Source organism: Equus przewalskii, chromosome 12, assembly GCF_037783145.1.
Source record: "Equus przewalskii isolate Varuska chromosome 12, EquPr2, whole genome shotgun sequence".
Classification (NCBI taxonomy): Eukaryota; Metazoa; Chordata; class Mammalia; order Perissodactyla; family Equidae; genus Equus; species Equus przewalskii.
Genome location: NC_091842.1, coordinates 19863675 through 19884095, shown reverse-complemented (window position 1 = coordinate 19884095; position 20421 = coordinate 19863675). Strand labels below are relative to the sequence as shown.

General features: G+C 44.4%; 2 protein-coding genes across 8 annotated transcripts in view; one reads left to right on the top strand and one right to left on the bottom strand.

Moving 5' to 3' along the window:
• Window positions 1-20421, top strand: part of ITGAL (integrin subunit alpha L) — a 73996-nt gene that overhangs the window by 6440 nt on the left and 47135 nt on the right. For 2 of the 7 annotated variants that reach the window (XM_070568024.1, XM_070568019.1), the window contains exons 1-2: window positions 3261-4093; window positions 7672-7756. The exons of 3 other annotated variants lie outside the window; for them this stretch is intronic. The gene's annotated coding sequence lies outside the window, so the exon portion shown is untranslated. Of the gene's footprint in view, window positions 1-3260; window positions 4094-7671; window positions 7757-20421 lie in introns of those variants that run through there. 2 more of the 7 variants (XM_070568021.1, XM_070568017.1) reach the window with 1 other exon arrangement.
• SEPHS2 (selenophosphate synthetase 2) lies at window positions 1578-3898 on the bottom strand. The gene has a single exon (XM_008514302.2). The coding sequence runs from the start codon at window positions 3896-3898 to the stop codon at window positions 2333-2335; it is 1566 nt and encodes a 521-aa protein (XP_008512524.2). The 3' UTR covers window positions 1578-2332.

Sequence of the window (20421 nt, the reverse complement as noted above, 5' to 3'; positions counted from 1 at the left end):
TGTGTTAAATGTTAATAATAAAATTAGTTTGGGTCTTCTTTCATTCACTATGCTGGGAATTCGAGAGGTATGTGAGGGGCCGGCCTGGTGGCGCAGCGGTTAAGTTCGCACGTTCCGCTTCTCAGTGGCCCAGGGTTCACTGGTTTGGATCCCTGGTGCGGACATGGCACTGCTTGGCACAGCATGCTGTGGTAGGCGTCCCACAGAGAAAGCAGAGGAAGATGGGCACGGATGTTAGCTCAGGGCCAGGCTTCCTTAGCAAAAAGAGGAGGACTGGCAGTAGTTAGCTCAGGGCTAATCTTCCTCAAAAAAAAAAAAAAAAAGGTATGTGAGACATCTTTTAAGTTTTAGAAAACTTTCTTGTATTATTCTTTGATAGTTTTCTTTCTTCCATCGGCTTTAGTAGGTCTTTCTGAAGGAACTCCTCTTAGACGTTGAACCTCCTGGCTCACCTCTGATTTCCATACTCTTTTTCTTCTATTGTGCGTCTTTTTGGTTTTCTTGTTCTCCTGATAAATTTCCTCAACTTTACCTTCTAAGTCTTCTACTAAATTTTAAAATTTTAGCTATATTTTTATATTCTAAGTGATTTGTTCTTTATCTTTTTATTTCTGCTTTCTTTTTTATTTTTGCGTCTGCTCCCTGTATTGTCTCTTTCCTGAGTTTTTTGTTTGCTTTGACTTATTTCAGGTTGGAGGCTTGCCTCAAATGTTTGGTGATCCTTGACTACTCATATTTAAGAATGAGGCATTAAAAAGTGTGCTTGAGTGAAGCTTTTCAACTGGGAAGCTTCTTGGTACAGAAATTTTCACTGGTGCTCCCTAAATCTTTATATTATGGGTCTTTTTTCTGGGCAGATTTATTTTCTCCAGAGGAATATTCTCCTGTCTTCCACTTGCACCAGGCAGGGGCACTATAAGTTTCCTGGATACTGTTTTTAATAGCTAGGTGGAGGAAGGGGCTGAGACAGTCTCATTTTTCAGTCTTTATTCTTCTGTTTTTGGACAGGCCCCCTGTCCTCTGCTGTGTTTTTTTTAACTCACATTTTCCAGAAAATAAACCTCCATTTACCTGCAGAGGCGAGAGGTAGTCATTTGGCTGTGTGACATCGGGGAGAACTTCAAAGCTCTAATTACCCTGTGTATAAACTTCCAAACCAGTTATCCATTTTTATCCTCCCCCTTGACCTCACCTTCTTCAGTACCTCCAGAGAATATCTCCTTACTTCCTGGTAGTATTCCTCAACCCTGAAGGCATTTACACTTAGGCTTTCTTTATTCTGCTAAGTCAGTCACCCCTTTTCCCCCTGGTTTCCACCTTCCAAGAATTGTTGACACCTTTTTTTTTTGCTATTTCCTCCCCCACTTTCTAATCTTTGGGGTTTATGCCTGTTTTGAGTCTTTCATTGTTAACTCAGGGGGATGGTGAAACCTAAATCTGGGAGCTAAATCCCCAGGTCTAGGATCAGGGAAAACACTCTCTCTCCACTTTGCCCGACTCTGAATGTACCAATTGCTTCCTTTTATAAGACTGTAAAAGATTCAGCATTCCAAGGATCCAAACATTAGCTGGAAGAATTTTTCAACAAAGTCCTTTTTATTTATTTCCTTAGAAATTAGTCTTTATTGATTAAATCACTAGGAATTTTCAGCACAAGATTTAACATCTTATTGACCACCAAGGCCTGGGCTCTGGGGCTTGCTCTGCCTCTCCCAGTCCATAACGGGGTTTAGAGGGAGAGACGTCATTAACAGAGACCAAGTCAGATGGCTGCAGGTCCTCCTTTCCCAGTTATTGGACAAGCTGCTCAATTCTTGTCCAGAGCAGGAAAGAGCCAATATTTCAGAAAAATCTAATAAAGAATTTGACATTGCATTATAAGATCTCTCTTAACAATTTAGATTTCTCAACAGTATTGGTCCAAACTTATTTGCTTCTGATTTAAACGTTTTTCATTTTGCAATTTACTTTTCGTGTGTGTATGTAATTTTAATAAAAACTCTCACTCCCTGTGCAGAAATAAATCAACCCAGTGCCAAGAAAAATCCCTCAAACCAGAATAGCTTCATCTTGCTCTTGGAAAAAGGAAACAGGTTATTTTGTTCCTCTTCCACGCAAGACATGAACAGACATCCCCCCAAAGTCCAAAATGTTTCTTCTGGCTGTGGAATGTGCAGCTTTTGACGGACTGACTCAAATCACCTAGAAAGGGCAGCTGGAACTACTATGCAGGCAGCCTTCTTTGGAAATTTCTTCTTAAAATCAACTCTTGAGAATCGTCCATGGTTGTGTACAAAGGCTCTAAGGTCCAAACAACTTGTGCTATTCCATCTCAAGAGCTAGGCTCAGAAGAGGCATTGGAACTGTCAGGAGCAAGAGCAGTAGCAGTGGCCCCACGAGGTAGGACCTCAATAACCCGAGGCTTGTCAATGATCCGGGCCGTCCGGTTTCCCTTTTCCACAATGCCAACGATCCATGCTTGGTGACCCTCTCCATACTTGGAAGATTTGATTTCAGAACAAAAGCGAGCTGCCTGTTCTCTTGGCAGACAAATCAGTAACCCCCCGGAAGTTTCTGCTGAGGTTCCTTGAAGGAGCCCAAAGCGTCCACTGGCCTTGCTGATGGCAGCCATCTTGGCAATGATTGGCAGATTATGTATGACAAAGGACACCTCATTTCTTTGTTGTTTTGCAAGGTTCTGGGAATGTCCTAGAATGCCAAAGCCTGTGATATCTGTGGCTGCATGGGCATTAAACGTGTGCATTAATCCAGCAGCAGTTCTGTTTAGGGTAGCCATATTGAACATGGCTTCCTGATAGGCCAGCTCTACCTCTTCCCTGGAGACCACCATCTTTATCTTATTCCATCTTTCAGGGTTATCCAGCCATTGGTGGGCATTCACAGCAACCTGGGTTCCTAAGGGTTTGGTTAACACGAGCACATCCCCAACAACCGCACTGTCAGGCATTATGAATTCATTTGGCTGACATACCACAGTGGCAACTCCACCGACGATAATCCAGGGGTTTACCACAGTCTGTCCCCCAGTCACTGCAGTCCCTCCTTCCTCGGCAGCGTCCCGAAAGCCTCTGATCATCAGTGGTGTTATCTTTTCTCTTTCCTCCTCAGTCATACTCTGGCTGACGCTGAGCAACATCAGCATGTTGTCACATTCAGTAATGCCCATGGCGTAGAGGTCACTCAGCACGTTGGCGCAAGCTATGCGCCCCATCATGTAAGGATCTTCCACCAAGGGGTAAAAGAAGTCCGTGGTCTGCACCAGTGACAGGCCCCCGTGCCTCAGGGGTATGACGCAGGAGTCCATCCCAATGCCCAGGGTTGGGAAGGTCGGGTTGGGTTCCACCCTGGCCGGCAGGCCGGCTTCCTGGGCCGCCTCTTCAAGGTCTCCGACCAGGCCCCGGCCGAGCTGGGGCCGCGCGTCCGGCCGCGTCAGTCCCGCCAGGAGTTTGAGCAGCGTCTCCTGGGGGACTTTGCAGCCTCAGCCCTTCATGCCGGAGAAGCCCGTGAGCCGCCAGCTCGGGCTGAGGCCCAACGCCTGGGGCTCGAAGGGCCGGTAGCTCGAGAAGCCCCGGCCCAGAGACAAGCCCGCTGGGCCCGCGGAGCCTTCTGCCGCTGCCGCCGCCATCGCTTCTCCGCTGACGCCTGTCACCGCGGCTTCCGCCATCACGCCGGCCCGGCACGGAGGGGAAAAGGGAGGGGAGAGGTCCCTCTTATTCTGTACTCCAGTTAATACCGAGTAACAGCTATTACCGCGGAGTTTCTCCCCGGCACGACTCGCGCCAGCGCACTCACGCCCCGTCGCGCGCTCCCGGCCTTCCTGAAGGAGGTGCAGCCGGCCTCCCCTATTTATAGCACTGGTGATTGACAGCCGTACCATCCAATGATGACTTTGCCACTTCCTTAGGTCACAAATCAACCAGCAGTTTACGAAATTGGTCTCCGCGAGATTACAGAACAAGTGCTTTGGTTAGTTCCCCTTGTTGTAATTTAAATACTCTCTTGGGAGTGGCTGGCGGACCTCCGCACTCCTAGAGGCAGTTTGCAACTCTAGCATTTTCCAGAACGAGAGAAGGTAGGTCACTGGGCAAACCTCATGCAGGTCAGAATTGTCCAAGGGTTTCTTGTAGGAAAATAGCCGATGGAAAAAATCGGAAAGAATAATGACTAATTAGATTTTAAGTTACTACAATTAAGTAAGCAAACTGCAGCATCAAAATAATGACACGTTAAAATGGACATTAAAGAATTTTAAGACTCTAAGTCCAGGCACCTGCATGGGTTCTGGTGGTGTTTCCACCAACTGCCTGTGTGAGTCACTTTCCCTCCCCGCATCAGTTGACTACCTGGACAGCAAAGGAGCTTGGCTAGGTCTCTTCTATTCTAAAGTTTCTCTAGCTCTTTAAGTTAGTATAATGAGAATCGGTGATATATCCGTGAAGGGCAGTTTGCCAGTATCTATTTAAATTATAACTGTACGTAATACCTTTGACCCAGCAGTTCCAATTCTAAGACTTCATTCAACAGATGTACTCGCCAAATGTGAGTGGGAAATGAGACATTATTTATTGCTGTGCTATTTGTAGTACCGACATACTGTAAACAACTTAAATGTTTATCAATTATGATTAAAATAAATTATGGTACATTTATATAATAGGCTACCAAGCAAGCATAAAAAAAGAATGAGAAAACATTGATGTAATTGTATTGATAATAGTTTCAGTTCTAATAGGCGCCGTTTTAAATGCTTTCCCTGTATTAACTAATTTAAGTCTCATAAAAAACTTATGAGTTAGGATTCTTTCCGCATTTTCAGATAAGGAATATAAGGCACAGAGAGATTAAATGACCTGTACAAGGTTACACCCAGTTTAGAGTGGAGCTGGATATGAATCTGAGCAACCTTCTCCAAGACCACCAGGTTAGACTGCCTATGCTGCTTGTTAGGAGAAGCAAGCAAGCTTCAGAACAGCATGTATGGAGTGCTACTATTTGCTGTAAAATGGGGAACTATGTGCAAAATCATATTTCTGGAAGAGTAATCACCAGGAACTAGTAATACTCATTGCCTCTGGGGAGGGAGTGAGGTGGTTAGGGGATGGGAGAGTTTTCATTGTGTTGTCTTTTTGTTCCTAAACATTTGGAACTTAAGAAAAAATTTTTTTAAAGATTTGAATGTATTACATACTTAAAAAAGTAACTGCCTATGGAAGTATAAATTGGTGCAACCATTTTGGAAACAGTTTGGCCTTAACTGATAAAGTCAAATATATGCAAAGCCATGCATTCCACCCATAGGTGGAACTCCCCCACAATTCTACCCACAGCGCATGCCCTAGAGAAACTCAGGTACATGTGCCCCAGGAGACATGTACAGGATGTAAGCGCTCCGGAGAACGATTGCACAACAATGTGAATGTACTTAACACTACTGAGCTGAGCACTTAAAAATGGTTAAGATGGTAAATTTTATGTTATGTGTATTTTACCACAATTAAAAACATAAAAAATGTAGGAGATGCTTAAAGATCTTGTACATCATTACATTTGCTTTTTATTACTACACAATACAGTATTAAGGCGTGGAGTGAATTGGAAGGCATTTGAACTTTAGAATTAGACTCGGTTGCAATCTTGGCTCTCCTAATGACCTTGGGTGAATTGTCTAACCTCTAGGAAACTCAGTTGCATTGCCTATAAAATAGTCCTATCACTTGAAGATAGTAATACACACCAGATAAGAATGTTATGAGAATTAAATTTAAAAATGTGTGTAAAACACCTAACAGTTCCTGACTGACGGTAAACTCAAGATAAATGATAGAATACAGCACTGTTAAGGTGGATGTAGGGACTGGACTTTAAATTCACAAAACTTATAACATCCTGGAAAGCTTTGTATAAAAACAAATCCTGTTTATCTTCCTAAAAAAAAGAACTATAGGGCCTGGCCCCGTGGCTGAGTGGTTAAGTTCTCATGCTCCACTTCGGCGGCCCAGGGTTTCGCCAGTTCGAATCCTGGGCACAGACATGGCACTGCTCATCAGGCCACGCTGAGGCGGCGTCCCACATGCCACAACTAGAAGGACCCACAACTAAAAATACAGAACTATGTACCGGGGGGCTTTGGGGAGAAAAAGGAAAAATAAAATCTTTTAAAAAAAAAAGAACTATAATTGCAAAATGCTGAAAATAACCCAAGCGTCTGTTGACAGGGGAATGCATACAAAAATTGTGGTGTAATCACACAGTGGGATACTATTTATCTGTGAAAATGAATTATAAGTATATGGATAATCTCAAAAATAAGATGTTGGGAGTAAGAAGCAAGTCACAGAAGAACGCATCAGTTAAGATGCCATTGAACTTTGTTCAACACCAGGCAAAGCTATAGTATATTGTTAAGAGATACATAAATGCTAAAAACTTTTTGGAAAGGTAAGAGAGTGAATGATTAACAAAATTTAGCTTAGGGGTTCCTTCTGGGGAAGAGTACATAGGGGACCTCTGGGCTGTTAAATTCTGGTCCTTGGGCTGGGTAGTAGTTACATGGGTGTTCTTTAAACTGTACACGTAGATTTTCCCACACTCTTTTTGTGAGTAAGCTATATTTCCAACATTACGAAAAGAAAGTATGCTATAGTTCAGAATGAAAAATACAAAAAGTAAAAATGAGGTAGTGAAAAACTAATAGATGTGGAAGCAGAAGGCTTCTGGGTTTTATCTGACCTCTGGATTTGCTGTCAGTGGGATTTTCTGGATTTGCTGTCAGTGGGCTGTCTGACCTTGAGGAAGTTCTATAACCTCTCGACACCTTAGTGTCCACTTCTGTAAAATGAGGGTCACAATCTCTGCTTGGGATCTGGTGTAAGGATCACATGAAAATCTCAACTGTGAAATTTTGTTTGCAAAATGTTCAGCCTATTGCACATGTGAAGCATCCTCATGTCGCTAAGGGAAACACAAAAACACTCTGTTACATCTGTAGTCACCTCACCTGGGTTAAAAAGTGACTAGATCAGGTGCCCCTGCTTATAGGCTCTCTTAGATCTTTGGACTTTGCCCTCTCGGCATTTAGCACTATTTGTAGTTCTTTTTTCATGTGATTATACCATAGCTATCTGCCTGCCCCCCTGGTCTGTAAGGTCCACAGGGCAGGGCCTACTCTGTTTTGTCCACCCTGGTTTCTCTAGCACTTGACTTGGCAATAAGATTTGTATAAAATACATGATTTTATAAAGTACAATTTGCTGGGGCTGCCTGGTGGCACAGGGATTAAGTGCACACATTCCACTTTGGCGGCCTGGGGTTCACCGGTTCGGATCCCAGGTGTGGACGTGGCACCGCTTGGCAAGCCATGCTGTGGTAGGCGTCCCACATGTAAAGTGGAGGAAGATGGGCACGGATGTTAGCTCAGGGCCAGTCTTCCTCAGCAGAAAGAGGAGGATTGGCAGCAAATGTTAGCTCAGGGCTAATCTTCCTCAAAAAAAAAAAAAGAAAAGAAAAAGAAAAGAGTTTTAAATAAATAAAGTACAATTTGCTGAGCACATATGATAAGCCAGGCATGCTGCTGAGCATTTTGCATTTATTTATCTCGTTTAATTCTCATAGCAGCCCCAGATAATTGGCATTATTATCTCCATTTTACAGATGAGGACACTGAGGTCCCTGATTGCTTAGGAGTATTGCACAAGGTGACCAGCTGGGAATCCACCTAGTGAGAATGCAAACCGAGGTGTGTCTCACCTGAAGGCTGCTGCATGACTCCTCATCCTGGGGGCCCCTTTGATAATACTGACAACCCCTACATGCCCTGTTGAAGAAGCAGCACTGTTTGGGGGGAAGATTTTTGTCCATCTAGTTCCCTGTCGCTTCTACTTGGGAGCAATGTTCACTTGGGCCAGTCCAAACAAATTCGTGATTTGCCTTGGCCTGTGACCAACCCACTTGGCCAGAACGACAAGCTCAGGTGCCTCTGTGTGGGTGGTCCACATGGGCCTCTTGAGGGTGATCCTTGTGACTGCGTCACAAGCATTTGAAAGCATCCTTTTTGTTTTTTTCTTGTTTTTCACTGAGAGATCCATTAAACTACATTTACCATTTGGTCAAAGATGTTGGTCAAAGCTGGCAAAGCTAAAAACCTGCAGGTAAGATTGGGAGAACAGGCAAAGGAAAAAAAAGGGAGATTGTAAAGAATAAGAGGATCTGAGTACCAACCCTCGTTTGTTTTTCACATACAACAAAAGCAGTGAGGCTAGGGCTAGTCAGTGTTTTCCCCTTATGATAATAATTGAGTTATAACACTATGCTTTAAAGCTCAGTGCACTTAAAAAGTGTTTTATTAGGATAAAATATATACTCAGTATATTTTCAGTACACTGAAAATACTTCAGAAGGTTCAGTACACCTTTTTGTGTGTGCATGAGGCAGATTGGCCCTGAGCTAACATCTGTTGCCCATCTTCCTCTTTTTGCTTGAGGAAGATTAGGCTTGAGCTACCATCTGTGCCAATCTTCCTGTATTTTATGTGGGACGCCGCCACAGCGTGGCTTGACGAGTGGCAGTAGGTCTGCTCCCAGGATCCAAACCTGCAAATCCCAGGCTGCTGAAGCAGAGCAGGTGAACTTAACCACTACGACACTGGGCTGGCCCCAGGTTGAGTACACGTTTTTTTTAAAAGATTGGCAGCTGAGCTAATAACTGTTGCTAATCTTCTTTTTTTCTCCTTTTTCTGCTTTTTCTCTCCAAATTCCCCCAATATATAGTTGTATATTTTTAGCTATTGGTCCTTCTAGTTGTGTCATGTGGGACGCCACCTCAGCATGGCCTGATGAGTGGTGCCATGTCTGCGCCCAGGATCTGAACCGGTGAAACCCTGGGCTGCCGAAGCAGAGTGTGCAGACTTAACCACTCGGCCACGGGGCCGGCCCTGAGTACATTTTAATTCAAATTTTTTCTTATTACAAAATTATTCTATTGTCATTGTAAAAAAAATCACAAAATGCAGCTTAGTAAAAAGTAAGTTAAAGTAACTTGAAATTCCTCCTCCCAGAGAGAAATACCGGTAATACCTTAGCAGAATGTGTTTTAGACATTTTTCTTCATGTATGTGGAGGGCCACCACCTCACAGTGAACCCCAGGGGGCACCCTGTCACTCCCTCCAGGCTGTGTGGAGAAGTGTACTGTGTGCTCTGTGTATGACATACACATGTTTTTCTTAAAAACAAAAATAAGATCATCCATTTATTTCTTTTTGTTTTTAAAGATTTTACTTTTCTGGTACATAGTTGTGCATTTTTAGTCATGGGTCCTTCTAGTTGTGGCATGTGGGACACTGCCTCAGCATGGCTTGATGAGCGGTGCCATGTTCGCGCCCAGGATCTGAACCGGTGAAACCCTGGGCTGCCGAAGTGGAGTGCGTGACTCAACCACTTGGCCATGGGGCCGGCCCCACGCCATTTATTTCTAGTAAGAAAAAAAATTGTGGCTGAAAAATATTTGGCATGTAATGGATGTTCAACACTCCCCTTGGGTTCATTCACAAATATTTATTGAAGACCTCCTTTGTGCCGGCCACTGCACTAGATACTGGGGCTATAGCAGTGAACACACAGACAAAAATCTCTGTCCTCGTGGAGCTGACATACTAATGGAGAGAGGTAGCAATAGATAAGATCAATCACTTGCCAGGGAGGAAAAATGAAGTCTGGAGAGAGTGGCATAGGGAATCTGATATGTGAGTGTGTGTTGTGTAATTGTGGCCAGGGAAGGCCTCGCTGAGAAGGTAACTTTGAAGTAAAGGCCTGAATGAAGAAAGGATATGCAGATATCTGGGAAAGAGTGTTTCAGGCAGAGAGAATGGCAAGTGCAAAGGCGCTGAGGCAGGAGTGTACCTGGGGTGTTGTAGGAACAAGGAGGCCAGGGTGACTGGTGCATAGTGAGTGAGTAGGAAATGAGGTCAGACAGATGTGGCACAGGGTGGGGGGAGGTGGCATAGGACATGGAGCCTCACAAGTCACTGTAGGACTGGCATAATCTGATTTTGCTATAGCTTTGAATGTGCAGTCAAATCCCAGAGATCCAGGGGCCAGCCCTGTGGCCGAGTGGTTAAGTTTGTGCGCTCTGCTTCGGCAGCCCAGGATTTTACTGGTTTGGATCCTGGGCGCAGACATGGCATCACTCATCAAGCCATGCTGAGGTAGCGTCCCACATGCCACAATTAGAAGGACCCACAACTAAAAATATACAACTATGTACCAGGGGGCTTTGGGGAGAAAAAGGAAAAATAAAATCTTCTTTAAATCCCAGAGATCCAAAACCTTTCCCATTGGTCTGAGCCCTCACCACTCTGGCCCAACACCCAGGTCATTGTCCCCATTGCTGGTCCTTGACCTGGGCCTGACCCAGGCCAGGCACCACCCCAGTTGCCAACCCTCACCTCCCCTGAGCTTGCAGCAACAGTCAGGGCTTCCAGAAACAGTCTCTGCCTAAAGAGACTTGAGAAATGACACCCATGGCCACAAGCTCTCACACTCTTAACCACCTTCCAGCATCCCAAGTGACAGGAAGCTTCATTTTTGTATCTGGGGCAAACGTGAGAAGCCTTAGAGAGTCACCTCTTGTCATAAGAACAAGAGAGAGAGAAGAAAAAGACTCGGAGTGATGGCGGAACTCAGAGAATGGAGGACTCAGAGATGGAGGAGGAGAAGATAGCTTTGAAGGTGGTGAGGGAGGGAGTCACGTGATGATCTGGGCCAGAGAAACACCCATGGCAAAGGCCTGGAGATGGAGCAAGCCTTATGTGTTGGAAAAACTGTAAGGAGGTCACTGTGGCTGGTGACAAGTGGGTGAAGGAGAGACAGGAGGAGGTAATATCAGAGAGGTAATGAAGGACCAGATGTGCAGGGCCTGTAGGCCACTGTAAGGTCTTTGACTTTGGCCCTGGGTAAGATAGGAGCCACTGGAGGGTTTAGATCAGAGGAGTGACATGATCGCTCTGGCTGTTGGGTGAGGGGAGATGAGTTTGGGGGAGTGGAAGCAGAGAGACAGTGAGGAGCCTCCTCCAAAAACCCAGGGGAGAGGCAATGGTGGTTTGGATCAGGTGGTTACATTGGAGATAGTGAGAGGTGGTCAGATTCTGGATAGTTCTTGAAGATAGAGCCAACAGATTTCCCGAAGGATTGGATACAAAATCTGATAGGTCATGTGAAAGATTTTTGGACTTTTTTGTCCTAAGAGAAAGAGGAAGACACAGAATTGGCTTTAAGCAGAGGGATAACATGGTTGTATTTGTGTTTTTGAAAGATCTCTCTGGCTGCTAGGTCGAGAATAGTCTGGAGGTGAAGGATGCAGAAGAAGACCAGTGAAGGAAGGTGGTGGCTTGGACTAGGGTGGAGTAGGGTGGGGAGGGTAGACAGAAGATAGCATAGCTCTTTCCACCTCTGGGCCTTTGCAAAGGCTGCTCTCAGTGACCCAAAAGCCCTTTATGCCCAACAAACATAGAGTTCTTACAGACTCTAGGAAGTCCCTCCCCTGTGATCTCATAACCCTGGGGTTCCGTCTGTTATAGCATTTGTCACACTAGGTTTTCTTTGACACCTGTGAACTCCTCATGGTTATGACCACAACTCACTGGGTTCCGTGAGCCCAGGGCCCAGAATGGGGTCTGGCGCAAGGAAAGCCCTAGAGAGCATTTGTTGAATGAATAAATAGAATGTGAATGAGGGAAGAGACCAACAGCCTGATTTCTGGAGCTCACCAAAGCATTGCAAATGCTTTATTATTATTGTTTTCTGATTATAAAAGTAGTATGTGCTCTTTATGAAAAAAACCCAAACACTATATGATATATACTTATATCATATCGTGAAAGATCCCTGAGCCTCATCCTCTATACTCTAGAAATAAGACATCTCTAGAATCTAGAAATAACAACTATGCAGAGTTCAGCAAATATCCTCCCCCCCAATCACTAAAAAATGAAATGTTGAAGAGGCAGAGATGTGTGGGAGAGAGAGGCTGAGAAAGACAGACTTCCTGCCTAGCTGATAAATAAGATGTTGCACACACTGTTTTGTAATTTGCTTTTTTTCTACTTGCATTATCGTGACAATCTCTCTATGCTAGTACTTGTAAATCTGCCATATTTTGTTACAAGTTGAATAGTATTCTATAAAATAGATGTATTTAATCGATATAACCAATTTCCTGTTATTGCTGGGTATTTAATTCTTTTCTTTCTTGTTTTTTTTAAAGATTTTATTTTTTTCCTTTTTCTCCCCTAAGCCCCCCCGGTACATAGTTGTATATTCTTAGTTGTGGGTCCTTCTAGTTGTGGCATGTGGGACGCCGCCTCAGCGTGGCTCAATGAGCAGTGCCATGTCCGCGCCCAGGATTCAAACTGACAAAACACTGGCTCACCTGCAGTGGAGCGCGTGCACTTAACCACTTGACCACGGGGCCAGCCCCCTCTTTCTTGTTTTATTAAAAGATTTCCTTGAATTTTAAAAATCCTTTATTAAAAGATGCATCCTTGTTGCATTTATTTTGAGGCACCAGATTTTAGGAAGGTAGTTGAAAGAGGTGTCCCTCCTGGGGTTGTCGGAGGACTTGAGACTTCGTCTTATGGAGAATATTAGATAGAACTGAGGATATTCATCCTGGAAGAGACAAGAGCATGGAGTGAGTGATATGAGCCCTGTCTAAATTTCTGAAGGGGCTTTCAGATGAGAAAGAGAACAGACTGGTCCTGGGCGTTTCCACAGGGCAGAATCAAGTCTACAGCATGGAAGCCACAAGAAGGCAAATTGGCATGTAATGCAAGAAAGCATTTTCCTACAGGCAGAGCTGCTGGAGGCACAGTGGCGTTTGATGTCCTAGAGAAGTCATGAGCACTCCGTCTCTGGAGGTGTATAAGCAGGGCCTGGATGAGGAGTTGGTATATAGGGACTTGTGTGAGGTCGGGGAGGGTTGACTTAGGTGACATTCAGGAGTCCTTTCAAATTTGAAATTTTGTTACTATACTTCTAGTTCAAGGTATCATAAAGGATGGCATTGAAGCAGTTGGCGTGGTACCTTAGAAGGCTGGGAAGATTTTGATAAGTGGTGATGGGGAATGCACATTCCAGGCAAAGAAGATAGGCTGATGAGAGAATGAGGAAGAAAAATAGGGTATGAGGCTAGAGGAAGTTACAGAGTAAGATTGAGCTTTACCCCAGGTAACAAAGAACTTTTGACATTTCTGCCTAGCCCTACAATCTCTATTTGAGAACTACTTTCCCCATCCAGGAGTTGAGAGTGAAGTGGGATGCTGGTTTGTGTTTAGAGGTGACCCTGTTCCCTTGGCCATATCTGATCACTGTAGGGTAGACATTTCACTCCAGCTGGGCCAATCAGATTCTCCCTCCTAAGAGTGTGGAAATTTAGAGATCTTAGCCTGCGTGGTCTTTTCAATTAAGTATGTATAAAGCTGGGATGATTTGCCACTGAAGGGCAACCACTTTCAACCTTTGTTGAAGCGGTGGAGAAAGATGGCCTGCAGAGAGAGAGAGGAATGGAGAGATGTGATGTCCTTTCTTGCCACCTGGGAGACCTGATTGTATTTGAGTTCCCCTAAGGGCTTCGTGATATCCTTTAAACAAATTTATTCTTTTATAAGAATAAATGAGCTGGTTTTAGCCAGCTCAAATGGGCTCCTATTACAACCAGACGAGATGTGGCCAAGACCCTCTGAATTAATAGGGAGTCAGCCTAGTCTTTGAAGGGAGTCATCCACGGCTCTTGAAGGAGCTTCAGGAATATTCAGCTGGAGGAGGGTTGTGAAGGGTCTGATAAGTGGTGAGGTCAGTAAGGAGGCCTTCCTCATCATTTAGATATTGGGGATAGCTGCTGCTCCCCCAGACCCTTCGCCTCGTTACACAGCGTAAAACCATCTTCCAATAACCGGTCCTCCAGGTTCTGTTTGCTTTCTTTTCTAAATGACTGGTTTCTGTACTCAAGCTACCTGGTCAAAAGATGAGAAATGTTTTCCTTTTTCCCACCGAGGTAGGGTGATAGCAGGGAGTTTGCTTTCCTTGATGTAACAAATGAAAGAGATGGGGGTTACTATCATCCCCACTGGATGTGTAGCAGGCCAGACTTGGGGTTTGGCCACTTCGGAAATTCAAGCATGACCGGGCATGTCTGGAGAACTAAGGAGGTGACCCTACAGAAGACCTTTTCAAGAGGGAGCAGAGGACCTTCCTGAGGGTGGAGAAGACTCATAGCCGAATGAGCTTGACCCAGGAATGAAGTCTCAGTTGTCAGAGGGGAGTGGTGATCCTTCTGTGAGTAGTGGTTGTTATTCAAGCATTTGTCTGGCTCGGCCCCCTCAGCATAAATCAGGGTCCGAGAGAGGGAGAGGCTGAGAAGGAGTATAAGTGGAACCTGGAGGAGCTGCTTCATGAGCCAAGCAGTAGAGCTTGGGGACACCTCTACCATGATGTAACTCAAAGCAGAGAGAGAGACTCTCCCCAACTCCAGCACAATCTCCCCTCAACTTTGGCATTTCGAGGGTTTGGGGCCAATAGCCAAAAATTGTTGTATCTAAGATCTTGGCTATAGAACGACAGCCAAGGTGTGGAGCTGGAGCAGCTCACATACCAGGGAGTGGAGCACAAGTGAAATGCCTCTGGAGACTTTCTGAAATAGCACAGGGAATTTGCAGGAAGCTGGGGATCTTGTACTAGCACGTAGGGTAATAAGGCAACAACATGGAAGGATTAAGATTAATACAGTCCTATTTAAATTCACAGACTGCTGAGTCCTGTAGAAGTCTGACCTACGTGCAGAGAAGGAACCAAGGCCCAGAGAGGTGAAGAAATTCATTGGTACAACATAGCAAGGCAGGACTGCTTGGAACTGATTCCAAGGTCTATGTCTCTGAACTATATGCCGTTTTGGCCACAAAAATCAACCGCACACCTAGAGGCTGGAAATGGAACCCCTAGAGTCAGGTTACCCAGTGACAACAGGGACCTATGGACTGCATGTGAATACCCAAGGAGTGCCATCCTTATGAAATTCCTACCTGTGGTGCACTCGGCTCAGCCCTCCCTCAGAAAATCCAAGTAGAGTTTCTAGAACTTTAGAATGCCCTAGCCCTCCTAACCATGAGATCATAGGGTCCTTGGAATAGAGTGGTGGCCTCCAAAGCCCCACCCACTGTGGGCCCGCTGGGTCTTAGTGACCAACTACCTCTCCCCTGAGGCCCAGCCTCCTGCTGTGGGTAGTCTCTCCTCCTCCTAGCCTCCTGGCAGGTGGGAAGTAGGGGAAGAAGCACTCTGGTGACCCAGATATTTCTGTCAGCACCACCCTGACCAAAGCAGTCTGTGTCACTGCACCCAGGAGGAAGTGGTGGGTGGGGAGCCTGGGCCAGGAGACAGCAGCCGATACAATCAGCAGCATTGTGTCAGCAAATCTGTGTGAATCTGAAGAGAGAACTTTACCTTGAATTGTCCTGGGTTTCTAGGCCTGGTGGATTGGTGTAGGGGGCAGGGAGGTCCCAGTCTGCTTTTCCTGCCTCATCCTCATGGGCCAGAGGCCATGGTCCCCAAGCATGCCCAGAGGCTCCCTGCTGCCACACCCTTGCTTATTCAACATTTTATTAATTTAAGAGCTACAGAGAGAAAGGGTTCAGTGTGAGAGTACTTGTGGACTGGAACTAGAGAGGCCATTAGGAATTAAGGTAGCCCTTGGGGCCAGCCAAGTGGCGCAGTGGTTAAATTTGCATGTTCTGCTTCAGCGGCCCAGGGTTCACCGGTTTGGATCCCAGGTGCGGACATGGCACCGCTTGGCAAGCCATGGTGTGCTAGGCGTCCCACATATAAAGTAGAGGAAGATGGGCACAGATGTTAGCTCAGGGCCAGTCTTCCTCAGCAAAAAAAGAGGAAGATTGGCAGCAGATGTTAGTTCAGGGCTAATCTTCCTCCAAAAAAAAAAAAAAAAGGAATTAAGGTAGCCCTTCTAGTTATCACTGTTTCTTGTTCATAGATCTCACGATTTATCTCTCATGACATCTATTTCTCTGCATGTCTGTACCATTCGCCCCTCACTTATAACTGGCCAGTCCTCTCTATGTTCTCCAGTTCAAATTCTGGTAGGAGCTAACTGACTGCTTACCTAACACCAGCTTATTATTTAATTTTAAATATTTATTAAATAAATTCTTGGCTCTGGGAATTGAGCCCTCTCCTTTCAACTCCTTCAAACTCTCCCTTGTGGACATGCAGCTTTTTGCTTCTAAGAACCTAGACCTTGGAAAGTAAGTCTCTTAACTATCCTTAGGGGCAAAGGTAGCCCCAAGCATTCACTCATCAGTAAATATTTACTGATTAAATATTTACCTACTATGCTCCAGGCACTGTTTTAGGTACTGGGGATGCAGCAGTGAATAACAACAACTAATAATACTGCCCAGTGGGGCCCCCCGGTGGCGCAGCAGTTAAGTTTGCACGTTCTGCTTCTCGGCAGCCTGGTGTTCGCGGGTTCGGATCCTAGGTGCCGGCATGGCTCCGCTTGACACGCCATGCTGTGGTAGGCATCCCACATATAACATAGAGGAAGATGGGCATGGATGTTAGTTCAGGGCCAGTTTTCCTCAGCAAAAAGAGGAGGATTGGCAGCAGATGTTAGCTCAGGGCTAATCTTCCTCAAAAGAAAAAAAATAATAATACTGCCCAGTGGAGTTTACATTCTAGTAGGGAAGATGAACAATAAGTTAGATGAATCAGTAAATTAGATAGGCTAAGCAGAAGTCTATAAGTGCTAAGGAGCAAAGATCTAAAGAAGATGAGGGAATGAGCCATGAGGCTGTCTTGGGAAAGCTAAGCAAGAGAACAAGTGCAAAGACTCCAGGGGCAGAGGTATGCTGGAATCATCAAGGAGCCAGGGAAGCAGTGTGGCTGGAAAGGAGTGTGCTAGAGACAAATTTAAAGAGATAATGAGAGTGGGGCCTGGCCCATGGCCAAGTGGTTAAGTTCGTGCTCCACTTAGGTGGCCCAGGGTTTTGCTGGTTCGGATCCTGGATGCGGACATGGCACTGCTCATCAAGCCATGCTGAGGTGGCATCCCACATGCCACAACTAGAAGGACCCACAACTAAAAATACACAACTATGTACCGGAGGGGCTTTGGGAGAAAAAGGAAAAATAAAATCTTTAAAAAAAGAAATAAAAGGAATCCAAATAGGCACTGAAGATGTAAAACTCTTGCTGTTTGCAGATAACATGATTTTCTATATAGAAAACCCTAAAGAGTTCATCGGAAAACTATTAGAAATAATCGACAACTACAGCAAAGTTTCAGGGTATAAAGTCAACTTCCAAAAATCAGTAGCATTTCTATACTCAAATAACGAGCTAACAGAACAAGAACTCAAGAATACAATTTCATTTACAATTGCAACAAAAAGAATAAAATACCTAGGAATAAATTTAACAAAGGTGGTGAAAGATCTATACAAAGAAAATTGTAACACATTACTGAAAGAAATCGATAATGACATTTAAAAAATGGAGAGATATTCTATGCATATGGATTGGAAAAATAAACATAGTTAAAATGTCCATACCACATAAAGCAGTCTACAGATTCAATGCAATCCCAATCAGAATCCCAATGACATTCTTCACAGAAATAGAACAAAGAATCTTAAAATTCATATGGGGCAACATAAGACCCCGAATAGCCAAAACAGTCCTGAGAAAGAAGAACAAAGCTGGTGGCATCGCAATCCCTGACTTCAAAATATATTACAAAACTATAGCAATCAAACTATAGCGATCAAAAGCATGGTAGTGGTACAAGAACAGACACACAGATCAATGGAACAGAATTGGAAGCCCAGAAATAAAACCACACATCTATGGACAGCTAATCTTTGACAAAAGAGCCAAGAACATACAATGGAGACAGGAAAGCCTCTTCAATAAATGGTGCTGGGAAAACTGGACAGCCACATGCAAAAGAATAAAAGTAGACCATTATCTTTCCCCATGCACAAAAATAGACTCAAAATGGACAAAGACTTGAATGTAAGACCTGAAACCATAAAACTTCTGGAAGAGAATATAGGCGGTACACTCTTTGACATCAGACTTAAAAGGATCTTTTTGAACACCATGTCTACTTAGACAAGGGAAACAAAAGAAAAAATAAACAAGTGGGACTTCATCAGACTAAAGAGCTTCTGGAAGGCAAAGGAAACCAAGATCAAAATGAAAAAACAACCCACCAATTGGGAGAAAATATTTGCAAATCATAAATCCAATAAGGGGTTAATCTCCATAGTATATAAAGAACTCACACAAATGAACTACAAAAAAACCCAAAAAACCCAATCAAAAAGTGGGCAAAAGACATGAACAGACATTTTTCCAAAGAAGATATACAAATGACCAATAGGCACATGAAAAGATGCTCAACATCACTAATGATCAGGGAATGCAAATCAAAACTACACTTAGATATCATCTTACACCTGTTAGAATGGCTATAATCACCAAGACAAAAAACAACAAATGTTGGAGAGGGTGTGGAGAAAAGGGAACTCTCATCCACTGCTGGTGGGAATGCAAACTGGTACAGCCACTGTAGAAAACAGTATGGAGATTTCTCAAAAAAATTAAAAATAGAAATACCATATGACCCAGCTATCTCAACTACTGGATATTTACACAAAGAACTTAAAATCAACAATTCAAAGAGACAAATGCACCCCTGTGTTCATTGCAGCATTATTCACAATAGCCAACACGTGCAAGCAACCCAAATGCCCACTGACTGATGACTGGATAAAGATGTGGTATACATATACAATGGAATACTACTCAGCCATAAAAAGAGATGAAATCGTCCCATTTGCAACCACATGGATGAAGCTTGAGGGCATCATGTTAAACAAAATAAGCCAAACAGAGAAAGATAAACACCATATGATTTCACTCATATGTGGAATATAAACAAACTCACGAACAAAGAGAACAAATTAGTGGTTACTGGGGGGGTGGGAGGTGGAGGGGTGGGCACAAAGGGTGAAGAGACACATTTACATGGTGTATGACGAATAATAATGTACAACTGAAATCTCTCTCTGTTAAAAGCTATTATGACCACAATAAAAAAAAAAAGAGTAAGCCTGTGAAACCCTAGGCCCCCACCCTCCACCACAATAAAATCAGAACCACTGGCCTGTGTGCTCTCTCTACCTGCGACCTTGCTGTGTGGCCCCAGGTGTGCTATGTAATTTCCAGGTCTTGTAAGTAATAAACCTTTATTTTTTCAAAATTTCCTGATGGGTATTGCCACGGGACATCTTGTCATCATAATAAGAACCACAAGGGCTGGTCTGACCACAACACTGGTTATTGATAGGCTGAGACCCACACAAAACAGTTGGTGGAGTCAGCAGGATCGTACGACTGCCCTTGCAGTTAACCAGGGGAAATGCCCTTTACTTGCAACTTGCTTACTAACCACCTAACTCAGGTGGATAACACCATCTGGGAAGGGAGCACGGCTTGCTGAGGGTCTATCACACTGCTGTGTGCTTTTGCATATTGCCTCTATTATGTGTTGCCTGTGATATCCAGTCCAAAAGGTCATGGCTGCCGTGATAATCCAAGGATCTCTCCAGAGCAGTATGATAGAGGCCACATGGTCTAAGAGAGGATTAGACCACTAATTATAAAGGCCTTAATTGACTATTAATGTGCATAAGGGTCTCCCATGCCTCAAGGCCAAGGAGAACCAAGGAGGGTGGATTGGATCACAAGGCTATTGTCACCACCCAAGCAGAGCCTCTAGGCTAAAGGCATGAGGAAAAGATTCCCTTAGGTGAGGAGGATAGGAGACCTCGGCCTAGGTGACCGCTGAGTCAGTGGGTGGTGCCCAGACTACATGTTCTAACCCAGAAGAGTGAAATAGCCTTGCAGCTGGAAACCCATGGCACCAGAGGGAAAATACAACAGAGGCCTGCAGGCTCTGTGTCATCACTTCGCTCACTACTGTTGCTCTTTGTCCCCTGACCTGATGGGATATTATGTGTCCAATCCCTAGTGTGATATTACTAAAAAAATAATGGACAAACATAAATGTCCTGAACTTCTGGTGCCAGTGCCTCCTAAGAACCCTGAGGAAGCACGTCAGCTCCTTGATAAATGCAAAACCCCATGGAATCTTCCTGAGCGTGACTCAGTGACATGGCATAACAAACGTGCCAAGAAGCTCCAGAGGCCTAGGGGCTTTCCCCAAAGACCCTGTGCATATCGTGCTAGTGGAAGCAAACCCCAATCCTGGAGATGTCTCTTGGGACACCCTGGAAAGGAAAATGGCCACCTATGAAGAGGGCTCATAGTGACATC